This window comes from Equus caballus, chromosome 4 (genome assembly GCF_041296265.1).
Source record: "Equus caballus isolate H_3958 breed thoroughbred chromosome 4, TB-T2T, whole genome shotgun sequence".
NCBI classification, from domain to species: domain Eukaryota; kingdom Metazoa; phylum Chordata; class Mammalia; order Perissodactyla; family Equidae; genus Equus; species Equus caballus.
This window is the reverse complement of record NC_091687.1, coordinates 66,235,629-66,249,977: the sequence shown is the minus strand read 5'-3', so window position 1 is coordinate 66,249,977 and position 14,349 is coordinate 66,235,629. Positions and strand designations below refer to the sequence as shown.

Sequence of the window (14,349 nt, the reverse complement as noted above, 5' to 3'; positions counted from 1 at the left end):
ATTCTTGTGGGCTAAAAATAATACTCAAAACACCCAGTTTCTGACCTTTTAATGTTTACCTTCTAAAGGAAAATTGTCTAATCTCTCACCTTCCTAGACCACTTGTGCCTTATCCTAGTGGTGGAACATCTATAGACATTTAAAAGACTGTTCGCATTTCCATAATTTTTGAAATCGGCTATTTTATACATACCTAGTCTGCAAGGGAAGGAAGGTGTTAAATTGAGAAGACAAATAATCCTTTCCCTGACCTACCTAATCAAATATATATATTTAATTTGGTTTATCAAATTTGGAATAGGACTTTTGGGAAAGAAAGGAAAACAGACCAAAGTCATCTGTTTCATTACTTCTCTCTAAATAAAGATGAAATGTAGGAAGTGATGAGCAAGGAGGAAGTCAATGCTGTAAAAAACTGACGTAAAGCCCACAAGTCATTTTTTTCTTTCTCTTGTCTATCAATTTTGTTATTTGGTGCTTGTCATTACCAAGTGAATTGTTAAAACACTTCTTTAGCTGGGGGTCGGGGAGGGATAGGGAGAAGAAGGGGAAACAAAAGAGAGTCTTTAGAATGAAGTACAGAAAAAATTGAACTGTAAGGTAGCCTCTTCATCTAGAACAATAATTCTCAATTTTAACGGCACATCAGAATCACTTGGGGAGCTTTTAAAATTTCTAGATACTTGGACCTCATCTTATTTAATTGGTCTGGGGTGGGGCTCCAGTATCAGTATTTTTTAAAGCCCCCTGAGTCTACAGGTATTCAGGATTGAGAACCACTGGGTAGACTAGCAGTTAATCCACAGATCGCCAGGTGGGCTGGGCCTGGAGAGCTCTCACACCTATGAGAGGAAGGGCGTGAACTACAGAAGATGGTGTTTGGAAGTAGCACTGGCAATCAGTTCATCATGCACTGAAGAAAACAAAGGTGAGATGGGCAGCCTCTCTGCATCTTGTTTCCCTTTTGTGCTCTTTGTTGGAGAGTTAGAAGACTAAACCAGGCAATGCCATGTGATGCCTAGTGATCCTTGGGGATTCCACATACTATCCTTCATCTGAAAGCAATGGATCTCCTTTTACTCCTTCACCATATCTGAAGTTGTCTGCCTGATTTTCAAAGCCACCCATAAACAAGCCCCCTTTTTGAATTTAAACTTAGCTCCTACTACCACTTAAAAGAGTGTTTCTACCATAGTCAGATCATTCTTTTCTCTGTTTCCGAAGACTATTGAGTGTATTTCCCTCTCATTCAGTCATCAAGCACGTGTTAATATTCTATATGTATAAAGTACTTTGCTAATAGAATACTTTTCAACAGAAGGAAGATAATAATACGAGCTTGCATTTATTGAATTCTTGGTATGTGCACTTGTAATAATAGCCAACATACATTGAACGCTTACAATGTGATAGGCATTGGGTTAAACCCTGCACGTGATTTACTGCATTTATTCTGCTCAACGACACTATGTTGTTTTTCTTATTCCTATATTACAGAGGAGGAAACTGGGGCAAGGAGAGCAATGGCCATGGCACACGTGGTAAAGGTGGGAGCACTAACTTTCATCCTGATAGTCTCTCTTAAACTCAAAGGTAGAGGGTGCTACACAGCACTCCAGTAGCTTTAAGTTTAGTGGAGAAGATATGACCTACACAGATGATGGTAACACAAAGCAGTAGGCAGTGGGTTACAAGTGTCCTAATAAAAGCACGAAGTACTGTAGGAGTTCCAAAAAAGAAGAAAAAATAGCTTCTGGAGGGGATGGGGTTTAACCCCGGACTTCTGGAGAGGTAATTCATGTGTCTTAGCAATTGAAAGGGAGAGGAAAGCATGAGGGGATTTAGGGGAATAGCAGTTAAGATTCATACTAGGGCTGAACAAGATATGAGACCTGTAACGTAGACGGCTGCTGGGTTAGGGAGGGCTCAGAGTTGGGTGTCCCTCTTCGTTCAAGAGGTGTTGTGAGGAAGGAGCAAGGCAGAAACCACAGGCAAGCTTTTCAAAGTCTACATTGAAGAAATGGAGGTCAACCGCCTGACCCAGGGGAAGAGCTTAAGGAGTTTAGAAAGGGAAGCAATTTGGGGGTACAAATGCAGTATAGCCCGAGCCAAGTTGGGGCTGGAAGCTGAGCCATGAGGTAGGAGCCAAAATAGGGATGAGGTAAAGGGAAATGAGGCAGCAAGACACAAGGAGCGGGGCAGAGTAATTCCAGGGCACAGAGGTTTTGGGGCAAGACTGCTCTGGGAAGTGTGATCTTGTGACTTCTCTCTAATTCTCTGGGGTATCCAAAAAGTACTCCCTGGGTACTCACCCTAGGCCAGGGAAATATGACCCAGCGGTGCCTGAGCGAGACAATCTGGCAGAGGCCAGCATAGTTCAGAGAGCAGGAAGCTCCGGGCAGTGAGGAGGCCCCCTAGCTGCGCCCTCACCGGGTAACTGCTTCTAAAAGGACTTCTGGGAACTAAATTGTGGCAGTAGACTCAGTAATGATGTGATAATTGACTGATTCAGAGGGAAAAGGGTGAAGGAGAATGAGGAGACGATGCGAATTTGTGGCTTTGAGTCTGCATGGCAAGGAGAATGGCAACGGTATTGACAGAAGTACCAGCAAGATGAACTGATTCAGGGAATCATGGGATCAGTTTTAGATACTGAGTGAGGCATAAAGGCGAGCCTTCAAGGTGGGAAATATCTTGCAGAGAAGAGAAAATTCTGGACAGAAATTCTGGAGAGAGCTGGGAGCTGGGGGTATGCACGCCTATCGAGTGACTGTGTCTATTTAGGAAGACCGTGTGGAGAGAGAAAGAGAATTAAGGACAGAGGAAGGATGTCTACCTTCTGAGGAAGGACAGTCAACAAAGGAAACTGCGGGATGGTCTGAAGGGAAGGAGGGCTCCACTGAAGCCAAAAGCTTCCAGAAAACAAGGAGGACGAAGAATGGAAATAGGCTATGAGCTTGGTTCGGGGAATGGGTAGTTTCAAAAGAAATAGCTTCTTGGCTTCCTTGCTGGGAAGTGACCTCCACTTGCCCATCTTCTTATACAAATGATGAACTTCCCTCGAGGCATTACTTCTTCTATGGAGTTTTTCTGACTATTCCATCCTTCACGTATTCCCCATTCCTTAGGATTCCTGCGGTACTTAGAGACTGCAAGTATATTCAGCCTTTGTGGACACGTCCCTGCATTTCACTGCAGGCGGCACCTCGCAAGCCTCCCAGCTGGATGGAGGCAGCTTGACAGCTTTGCTCCTCACCTCAGGGATTACACCAACAGTCTCCTAACTGGGAGCTCTGCCCAGCTGGAAGTCCCCAGAGCTGTGTTCTCCTCAAGGGATCAGCATGATTTTTAAATGTAAATCACATCATATGACAACCCTGCTTCAAACTGCCATGGCTTTCCATTACACTTGGAAACATAATCCCGGCTCTCAGATTCCGGCCGGCAGTCAGCCCTGAGCCCTCCTCCCAGGCCTTTCTCTCCCTCCACTCCCCCATCACTCACACACTCAGCAACTCTGGCTGTTTCTGTCTCAGGGTCTTCAAACTTTCCATTCCTTATTCTTTAAATGTTCTTTCCCCAGAATTTCACACGGCTTCCTCTTCCTCACCATTCAGGTCTTACCCAAACAGCTGCCCTTTCACAAGGCTTTCCTCAACCCCCCCGTGCTTTTCATCCCACATCACCCATAAGAGTATTATCACTCTGTCTTCGCCACCGCACTTGTCAGTATTGAAATTATTTTATTTGTTGTGGCGGTGGTTGTTGTTTTTCACCCTTGGTCCACTTCTTTGTGAGTAGACATTTTGTCTGTCTTGTTCACAACTCTGTCTCCAGCACAGGAAGAGTTCCTGGCACATGACGGGTGCTTCATCCATACTGCTGGCCGGCCCACTGACTCCAGGCTTTTGGACAGTGTGCTACCTCTGAGACCTGGATCTTCTTTCCCTCTTCTGTTGTCACTCCCTCAACCAGGCCCTCCTGATACCCTGATCTAAATCAGACTCTCTGCTATGTTCTCTTTCATAAAACTCTGTTATTTCCTTCAAAGCACTTTCATAGCTTTCAAATTCATGTTTACATTCTATCTCCCCCAGGAGGCTGCAAGGTTCAGCCGGGCAAAGACTGTACATCACGTGTACCTTGAGATATATATTTCTCGGCCACCCCATATTCCCTACGCCAGGAACATAGCAGGTACTCACTGATTCCACATTGAATGAGTATTAAAATATTCTGAGTTCCTCCTGGGTTTAACCATAGAGGAGAATATTAAAAATAATAGCTGATGAAGGATTGACAGATACTTCTCCTTGGGGAAAACTTAGATATCCTTGCTCTGGCTAGAATGTGCTCTTACATTTTGCAGGAAGATCATCAAACCCACTCTGATCTAGAGGAAGACATTTGTATGTTTTTCTTCAACAGGACGATTTGACAAAGGGACCGGACCTAACTCTGCCAGAGCTGGAGGAGGCATCCTGGGGCTGCTCTCCAAGGTGGGTGGAGAAAAGGCAGCCAAATGGGTCACACCTGGGCGGGAAGCCTGGTGGCTATCATCAGGAGGACAGGCAGCCCCAGGGGCCATGCTTTGGTGGATGTCAGCACATGAAGTCTGGCCATTCTTTTCTTCTGTCCAGTTATATTGATGCAGATCTGTATAGTGTTCACGGGGTTCCCCTGTGAGAAGCTCAAGTTGCTAAAAGGAAAACAAGAACAAGAAGAGTGGACAATTTACCATATTTACACCCAACAGCTAACTCAGAATTGTGGGAAAGGCATTTACGGGCGGTGAATTCTCCAGAGTGGGCTCTGTGAGCTGGAAGCTGATTCTGGCGGTGACTTGGCCCAGATTAGGTCAAAAGCTGCGTTTCTTGTTCTCATTTGGAAGATGGGCTAGTAATACTTATCTCTTATAGACAGGGCAGGGGGAAAGATTGGCATGACAGTTAGCTGACCTGAGTTCTAATCTTGAATCACCATCAGCTAGCCATGTGGCCTTGAGCAAACCAATGTACTGCTCTGGGCTTGAGTTTCTTTATACCTAAAGTGAAGATGTTGGCATGGAATCCTAGAATCTGAAGTGATTGCACAATCAGGTTTCTCACTGAATGCAGCCCGCCTATCGTGGACAGGATCGAGTCAAACTCCACACCCATCGCCCGTACCGACAGAATCTCTTCTCTGAGTTGCTGGGCCCGGTCTCCTAGTTGAAACTCTAGCTCTTCCAGCTGCTGCCGCAGGGCCTCCCGTAAACTTTGCAGTTCCTTGGCCTCCTCCCTGCAGGGAAATAATAGAAAACAACCAAGTTTCACAGTCGCCTCCAGGTGCAGTCTTCTATGGGCCCTCCCCAAATGTAGATCACTCCTTTGACATTTCTTAAAAGAGATTGTCACCTTTTTTATGTGCATCAGTTGCAGGCATAGATATGTTACTTGGCAGGTTTTCTTTTTTTCCGATTTCTTTTAGACAACTCTATAGCAAAATAATTTACGTACCATAAAGTTTACCTATTTTAAGAGTACAATTCAATGATTTTTAGTAAATTTGCTAAGTTGTGTAACTATCACCACCATCTGGTTTTGGAACACTTCCATCTCCCCAGTAAGAACCCTAGTGCCCCTTGACACTTAATCCCTATTCCCAACCCTCAACCCCAGGCAATCTACATTTGGGACAAAGACTTTTAATCTATGTGAAAATAATGCAGATTTTCAAAACTCTTATAACCTCCAACATTTGTATTTGCTGGAGCCCCATTCATGTTGATTAAAGATATCCTGCTGGCTGTCCTCCTCTTCACAGCTGGCTGCCCATCTTCTGAACTCTAATAGCCCTGGCCTTAAAGAGTAAGTGTTGCTATCTAGCAAATGGCTCTCACAGGTGCCCACTGAGAAAGCAAGAACAAGAACAGGAAAGCAAAGGAAAAGCTGGCCAACTTCTCATTAGCCCTCCTCCCTGGTGCTCATCTGTCCTGCCCTGATTACCTTTCCTTGCTCCAGGTGTGTGGGCTGGTACTTAGTTTTATGGCTCCAGTCAATAATTACCTGTCCTCCTCTGACATGTCCCAGGAAAAGAGTGCCTGCTGTCCTGTAAGGTGCTGTTCAATTTCCTCTAAATGCTGCCGGAAACTCTGGCATACCATCTTCATCGCTTCCATCTCGTGGACTGTGCACTGAGAACAATTAGAAAGAGCTGAGAAGGAGGTCCTTTCTGATTCACTGCAAGGGCTTACTAGGGTGGAGCCTGCCTTCCCACTTGGGCTCAGCAGTTGGCAATGAAGCCCTGCTGCTAATGATTGGGGAAGAGAAGAGGGGAAGCCCAGACTTGGGCTGCTCCAACCAGTGAGAGGCTGGGACAGGAGGGCAGCGGTTGTTGGATGGCCCTGGGGGACAGGAAGGCAGTCTGGAGGACCAGGTGATGTAGGGGTGCAAGGATATAAACAGAGGAGAGGAGGGGGGGAGGGCCAGAGTGTGGGCTTGTGCTTAGAAAAGTTGGTTCTTATTTAATCTCGTTTAACTTTGGTGCTGAGTACTGCCTCATGCTGAATCTCAATAGCATTGAACACATCTGTTTGGATGGTATGTGTTTGATTAAAGAAAGTCTGCTTAGAATATGTTTTATTAGTCTTAGCTCTGCTTAACCACAGTGCCTGGTGGTTGAAACCTGCAGATCAGCTGCACCCAGCAAACAAACCCATCCAGAGTAAGGCAGGCACAGATTAGATATCCCATCCCTCCATGAACTGGAATCTAGAACTGAACTGTCTATCCTCTCAGTCCTGCTTTCCATTGCTCCTGATGTGAATCATTCTTTAAATCTTATTTTCTCTGTATGACATAGCTTTTGCCTTGGTTTCCTTATTTCAATATCTTCTTGTAACCACCAAGCCCAGTCCATTTGTCAGGCACTCTGCTATTTGCTGACCTCTTACTAGCTATCCCCCTTGTTTTCCAGCCCAGATCGGATCATGCTTTGAATAGATCATGATCCAGAACCACAGCATCTCTACCCATCTGACGCTCTGTGATGTTAGTGCTAGTTGGACCCTAATGCTATCTCTACCAGGCCCATGGGTTTGGACACCCTCCCTGATTAATGTGGCAGAGGCTGCTAGTTGCCTAATCAATGTCTTTCTCCTCTTTATTCCTAATAACAGAGTTCTAATATCTTAGGGCAGCAAGGTGTCTAACTAAAAAACTACATTTCCCAGCATCCCTTGCAGATAGGATGGCAATGATGTGAAAGTGGAGAGATGGAGTTGGGCTTCTGGGAAACTCTTTAGAGGAAACTGATTTTGTAGGCAGGCCTCTTTTAACCTTTCCTCCTTCCTCCTTTCATGGAGACAAATCTTACAGCTATGTTAATTCCTCCAAGCCCTGTTTCTAAGAAGTTGCAGATTTCTTACCCTTCTCATCAAAACCACATGGCCAAGATCCTGGAGGCCTAGTGGCGATTTTTACCAGAATTGTCATATGGACACACTTGCCCAAGAGTGATAGTTTTATATTGAAAACTCTCTATCCTTCTGCTTGGAGAGTTTGGTTTTGATTCTGTCCTCTAATTTTTATGCCGAATAACACATTCTGCATAGCAAAACCATCCAATTACTTTTGCTTCAGTATGAGTGCATATGAACCAGTTAGAGGAGTGCTTGAAGCATTATTGATGTTGGCAAGATTGCTTGAAAGGCGACTACAATTATGGCTCTTAAACCCAGAAAAGATCTTAGAGACCATGAAGGACTTCTTTTATACATTAGTGTTCTGACTCACAATGGTTAACTAATTTGTCCAAGGTCAAAAAACAGCAGTCAGATTTCAAACTGAAGTCTTTTGGTTAATTTCTTTTCTTCTGAGTCACAGCAGGGACTACAGTGTGGCTGGACACATGGAAAAGTTACTCGTCCCTTAAGAGGGAGCTGATTGGGGGGTCCTAGCGGATTCCTACATGGTGACCAGGTTCTAGGGACATGAAAATACAGTGCTCAAGCAGGCTGAACATCATAAACATTGAACTACAGGCTTTCTCTACTTATTGTGGGGTAAGATTTTGTGATTGGAAGGTATGGGACCTGGATTTAGGAATCACTGATGGCGTGTGGCTCCCTGTGAAGGGAGTGATATAGAAGATTCTGAAACGCTGCCATCTTCTGGTCATTTGGAAACACTAGAAATCCTCTAGACAGATATACAAGTAGTTTCAGAAAAAAGGAAATGTTGGGCAAGGAAAAAAAACCACAAGGAGACTGTTTTGAATTCTTTTTTTTCCAACATAAAGGCCAGGTTATAACCCAAGGTAACGCAAGATCTGCTCTGCTGACCAGAACCCATTAAAACAAACTAACTTCAATAGTAAGAGCGACAATGAACTTTTGAATTCTTCCTATTACCTTTTAAACTTTGTATGTTTTTTGTTTTCTTTAAATCTAAATCATAAACATTATAGAAGAATTTTCTAGTATCCAAAAATCTTATTTCTGATACATCTTATTTCCTTTTTTGGAAATATTTTTTCAAAATTAACAAATCACTGTGAAGAATTCACCTATATATAAGAATTTAATCATATCAACAAACCGTTATCTTTTTTTGTTTTTGTTTTTGAGGAAGGTTATCCCTCAGCTAACATCTGCCACCAATCCTCCTCTTTTTGCTGAGGAAGACTGGCCCCGAGCTAACATCTGTGCTCATCTTCCACTATTTTATAGGTGGGGCGCCTGCCACAGCATGGCTTGATAAGCAGTGCATAGGTCCACACCCGGGATCTGAACTGGAAAATCCCTGGCTGCCAAAGTGGAGCACGTGAACTTAGCGGCTGTGCCTTCATGCCAGCCCGGAAACCATTATCTTTTTAACCCCTAAGACCACAAAAATGGTGTTTACCAATTAGTCAAGTGTTTGCACTGTTACATACTGCCATGTAAGGAGGGTGAGGTGGGGATGTTTTTCTGAGACTTTAACCTAAAAATGTTCTTAGTTTGAACACCTGCTCGGAACTCCCATTGTCATGTAAGAGATGGTATCTGTCTCTGCCTGTAATCTTCACTTGGTCCAAGGCCTATTTTCTAGATAATTTTTTCATAAATAATTTTTCTAACACCAGCTAGCACCTATCATCTGACCCAGAGCCATTTTTCTCCAGGATATGTTCAGGCCTTACAAACCCAGGCTCACTCACCATAGATGCTTTTTCTTTTCGTTGTCGAGTTTATTTAAGTAACCTCCTCTCATGAATGAATGAAACCCCTTATTTTCATAAATGTGCACGTGTGTGTTTGTGTGTTTTGATTGTTTCCTTTGAGTATACGTTTGTGGTTCCTTGGATCTAAATAAAGAGGAATTCATTGTTTTCTAGTAAAACCCTATAAAGCATGTATTTCAGCAGCTGTATGATGCCAAAGCAATTTGATATAAAAGTACCATGTTGTTGGGCTTTTTAAATATAATTGCAAATTCTAAGAGGAGAGAAGGCTAAGGCAATGTGAGACAAGGCATTAGAAGACAAGGGATGGTGGTGTGCACACTCATCCAGACTCTTATTCATTTGGAACTTACACATGAGTCTGAAGATGGCCATTGTGCATAATGGGCCACAAAACCCCTGTATTTTCTGCAAAATTGCTGTATGTCATAGGGTCCAATCAGGAAGAATGTCTTTTCCCAGTTGCCATGTCTCTCCACACAGCTGGGGCGATTCAGGCCTAAGGCATTCTCTTGACACCAGGTAGGAGGAATGGGGAGAGCTCTGCTCTACACACAGGGTCACTCACCCCTGGAGCTGGCCCAGGTTTAATCTTCTGTCCCCCTTCTACACACTGTCCTTCTACCCAGCTCCCAGATCCAGTCCTTCTCTTGTACCTGGCTCTGAGTTCCTGTGCTGGAGCTTTCCCACGCCATCTCTTACTCTTCCCAGTCTGCCTTTCTCCCAGAAGCTGCAATCCTTCTGCCTGTTACTAGGGTCCTTGGTGCTGCAGACCCACTTAGTGTTTCAGTCCCGAGAACCACGCTCCTACAAATTCATAGGATCCCCCAATACCTTATAAACCCTCTTTACCTTACATAAAACCTTTCATCTTCATAGTTTAATTGGGCGGTACTAATTGATCAGCCATCCTCTCTGGATGTTATGGTTTGTCTGATGGACTAGACATCTTCCTGGAACCTGGAGGCAGGCCCGCCCTTCAAATGACTAAGCCACTCTAGACCCTGGTGTCTCCTTTCTCTGCACAGATTTGTCACAGTCACCTCAACCATGGCAAATAACTTCATTAGGTAGGCTGTGTTTTCAGTCTGTGTCATAGGAGATGGAATTACCCTTTTCTCTTTTTTCATTTGTGGTCATCTAACTGAATAAACGATAGGCTCAGTATCAATATAAAGCTGTTGCCATAGATCCTTGATTATAATTTAATTAATTATATTTATTATAATATTGATTGTAATATTGTAAAACTCGGTCATAATATTAATGAATAATATTAATAAATTAAGTGATAGCGCTTCCCAAAGACAATTTGATGTAAAGTCTTCTGGCTTCTTAGTCTATGGATACATGTTTGTTATTTCTCTTCTTCCCACATTCAATAAATGACTTATATTGTTTTTAAGAATGGTGATGTGAACAGAAACTAGATGGTATCTTATTATGGAATAAATATCTGCAGCATTTACCCTAAAAGAATGACATTGCATGTGTCTAGAAGGACCATTTCTTCCAGAGTTTTTAATGTAATTTTGATGTTTTTATATTTTATTATTTTTAACAAAATATAAAACTAAATATGGTTTAATTTATATATCACTATAAAACATCTTAAAAATGTAAATTAGAAAAATAATCTATTTTTCAAGATACGTTAGATCAACAAGCTGGTTTTCATCATGGAAACTAGAGTACCTCGTTGTAGGACTTAATGTTTTTCCCCTACAGCCTCTGGAAATGTCACCTTCTCCAGCTATGTTTCATCTCTAACATAGTGCATCTGCGTGAACTATATGGTCAAGTCAATGTTTATTCCCTTAGAGCTGAGTTTTTCAATCTTGACACTGTTGATATTTTGGGCCAGATAATTCTTTGTTGTGGGGGACTGTCCTGTGTATTGTAGGATGTTTAGCAGCATCCTTGACCTCTACCTGCTAAAGACAGTAGCATGTAGCATGTACCCCAGCTGTTGTGACAACCAAAAATGTCTGCAAACATTGCCAAATGTCACGGGGTAAGGGCAGGGGGAGGTGTATATACACTAGCCTTTATTCTTTTCCCTCATTGAAATTTTGGATAATATTATACCTAGAATTGATCTCAATGCCTCCTTTTACTAGTTCAATGCTCACTAATGACTGATTTTAAAATAGTCCAAATGCCTGGGAGTCTTGCAATTTGAAAAAATTGTAGTAAATTATTTTATCTTTCATATAATCACTTTCTATGTTTATGTTACATTTATGTAGATTTCTATATGTTGAAGGACCATGTAGTAATTTGCCTTATCTTTCAAACAATCGCTTTCTCATGTTAGTATCACACTTATATAGATTTAGATATTTTACAGCTGGACACGTCTTTGCCTGGACTGTATTCTCCAAGAATTTGGTGTCTGCTAAGTTTGAATTTGAATCTAGACTTACCACTCAGCAGGGGGGGAAGTTAGAAAAACTACTTAAACTCTCTCAATTCTAGTTTCCTCATCTGTAAAAGAGGGAGGACTTTGCATGTGTTAGAGACTCAATAAATATTTATGGCATGGATGGAAATGAGAGTTACTTGCCGGAACTTGCATAAATAAAGTGGTTAACATAGACACCCAATAAATATTTGTGGAATTAAAAGAATGAAAAGGTAACTCAGCAGGCACTAAACAGCAGAGACTCAGTATGTTGTAGCTGCCCTCCACTCTCCTTTGAACAGCTGTAGTCCTACCTTGTCTGTGCCACCTTTTTCTTTTTCTTTTTTCACTCTCTACACATGTAGTTTCGTGTGTGATACTCCTAGGTTTTTAATCAACAGCTAACCTTGACAGCCTAGATCATTTCTCACCTTGAGAATTGCTGAAGAGGGGGCACTGGAAGGACTCATTAAATGCTGGTTGATTTATCAGGGGCTGAACAGGGATGGGGGTCATTCAGTTCTCAGTAACCCCAATGTCCGCTTTTAAACGAGCTTAGCAAAGGTAGACCAGAAGTCCCTCTATTTGACATGGGAAGCTCTAGGTTCAAGACCTGAACAATAATAAAATAGTGACAAAAATTGATAATAAGTGTAACAACCATAGAGTTAGCTGTCTAGAGCATTCTATGTGCTGGACACTGTGCTGAGCATCTGAGTGCGCTGAGTGCCTTATAAGCTTTCTCTCATTTAATCCTAACACAATCCTGTGTCAGAGGGATGAATAATCTCCCTATTTTACAAAATAGGAACCAGGTTCAGAGAGATTAAATAGTTTGTGCAAGATTATACAGGTGAGTGAACTAAAGACAGAGAATTGCTCAGTTAGGCTGAACTGGAGATGAGGTACGGATGCGTTAATATTTATAATCTTACATCTGAATTTATTGTTCTATATTCCTCTGTAAAGTGGGGATTAATAATAAAATTTACCTTCCTTACTTCACAAGGTGATTGGAAGCATCAAACAAATAGGAATTTGTAAGAATATCTGGAAGAATAAAGCACTCTATGACTCATGACTTGAAATGGAAAGACATGCCCCTAGAGAGCTTGCATCTGGAAAGGAAGGCTGGGCATTATCCCTGAGATGTCTGCTGTTGCTGAGTGTGCCTTCCCATCTTTGCAGAGGCAAATACTTACAGAACACAGCTCCCTCACTGTAGCGTCCTGAAGGACTTTCAAAGTCTTCATGAACTGGGCTTCCAGGTCATGAGAGCACGGGCAATGCCTGCAGGCTGAGGTGCCAGGCCCAGGGCTTTGCCTCTCTCGGTGGCAGTGGGGATGTTGATGATGGCAGAGGCAGCAGTGGGCAGGTACGGAGTGGCAGATGCCCACGGGGTAGATACCAGGGTAGCCTGTGTCTAGAGAGACAGATTTGGTGAAGGGCTGGGCCTTGTTGCTTGGAGCTGAGCAGCAATGCCAGGGCCTGGGCTCACATATACAAGTCTGAATGGAAACATCATTGAACTGTTTTGCCTCTGTCCCCAGTCCTGTGGTAACAGGGTCACACATAGTGCATTGTAAAGTTGTTTCTCTAGAATCAGTCCCCAAGGCCACAGCATTCTGAATAGCCGATGTCAGACAGGAAGACATCTGGATTGTCACAGACTTGGAGCTAACAGTGTTTGAGTCAGCATTTGGAGGAAGGTTTCCCGTCTCAGGTTCTGCCCTCAGTGGTATCTGACCCAGAGCACTACACTTTGGATTTGCCTGGGGGGTGTCTCTAGCCAGTTTATCTAGGTGGGGAATGGACTTTTCAGACGTTTGGATAAGGTCAACTGTATCGGGTGTGACTTCCTTGGGCATGGGGACACGCTGTGGTGGACTTTCCTGTCTCAGTAAGGTGTTGTTGCTATCAGGACAGACTTTACTGCTCTCTACTCCTCTCGGGGCCTCAGAGTCAACGCAAAGGAACTTGTCTTGAACATGATCAATTCCAGGTGACCTTTGAGACTCGCCATGGTGGCTTTGCACATACACTTCCCCAGCTCCCTCAGGCCTCAGAGACCTATCCTTGGCTTCCATTATGTGAGTCACCATAAACCCCACAGGGCAATCACATTTGGAGGTAACTGTGCCTCCAACGGCCTCATGTTCAGTTTGGGGTATGGGTGGCTGCTGCCTCAGGTGGCTGTCTTTCCTTGGGTATGCTCCCCCCGGGGTGGTCTTGTCAAGGGCCATATCTTGTTTCAACAGCTCTGGTGGCCCCTCCATGGCCTCAAACTGAAACTCTTTCTCTGCCACAGATGTTGAGGCCTTTTCTTCCAAGGCACTCCAGTCTTGACTTGAAAAAGATGTGCTCAACATGCTCTTGGAATCAGACTCATCTGACTCTTGCTGGCAGTCCAGGTATGACACTAAGTGCTGGCTCTGATCCCTTGGCTTTCTACATTCATTCTCAGCAGGACTCTGGCTGCCTGGCAAGGAAGGCATCTGTGGGAGAAACCGGGATAAAGGCAAATGAGTCAGGAGGGGAGGGGAGGCACTAGGTTTAAGAAGTGTTCTGTTGTTTTCCTTCCATTGACTTAGGAGGCAGGAGACAAGGTTTAAAACTCGAGTTTCCTTCAGTTTACTGCTTTATCTGGGACCTTCTTTCTATGGGCTCAGCTTCCTTGTTTAGTAAAATCAAAAGAAAATAAAAAGGAAAGGAAGGCTGAGCTTCCTGGCACTTTGTCCAGC

At 43.4% G+C, this 14,349-nt stretch overlaps 1 protein-coding gene across 2 annotated transcripts in view; it reads right to left on the bottom strand.

The window, feature by feature from the left end:
- Positions 1-1,326: 1,326 nt before the first annotated feature.
- Positions 1,327-14,349, bottom strand: part of ITPRID1 (ITPR interacting domain containing 1) — a 115,797-nt gene continuing 102,774 nt past the window's right edge. For both annotated transcript variants that reach the window (XM_023639473.2, XM_023639474.2), the window contains exons 11-14: positions 12,811-14,103; positions 6,048-6,175; positions 5,169-5,280; positions 1,327-4,699 (exon numbers count right to left, since the gene is read on the bottom strand). In XM_023639473.2, coding sequence (XP_023495241.2) covers positions 4,394-4,699; positions 5,169-5,280; positions 6,048-6,175; positions 12,811-14,103 — 1,839 coding nt within the window. In that variant the 3' untranslated portion in view covers positions 1,327-4,393. The remainder of the gene's footprint in view (positions 4,700-5,168; positions 5,281-6,047; positions 6,176-12,810; positions 14,104-14,349) is intronic.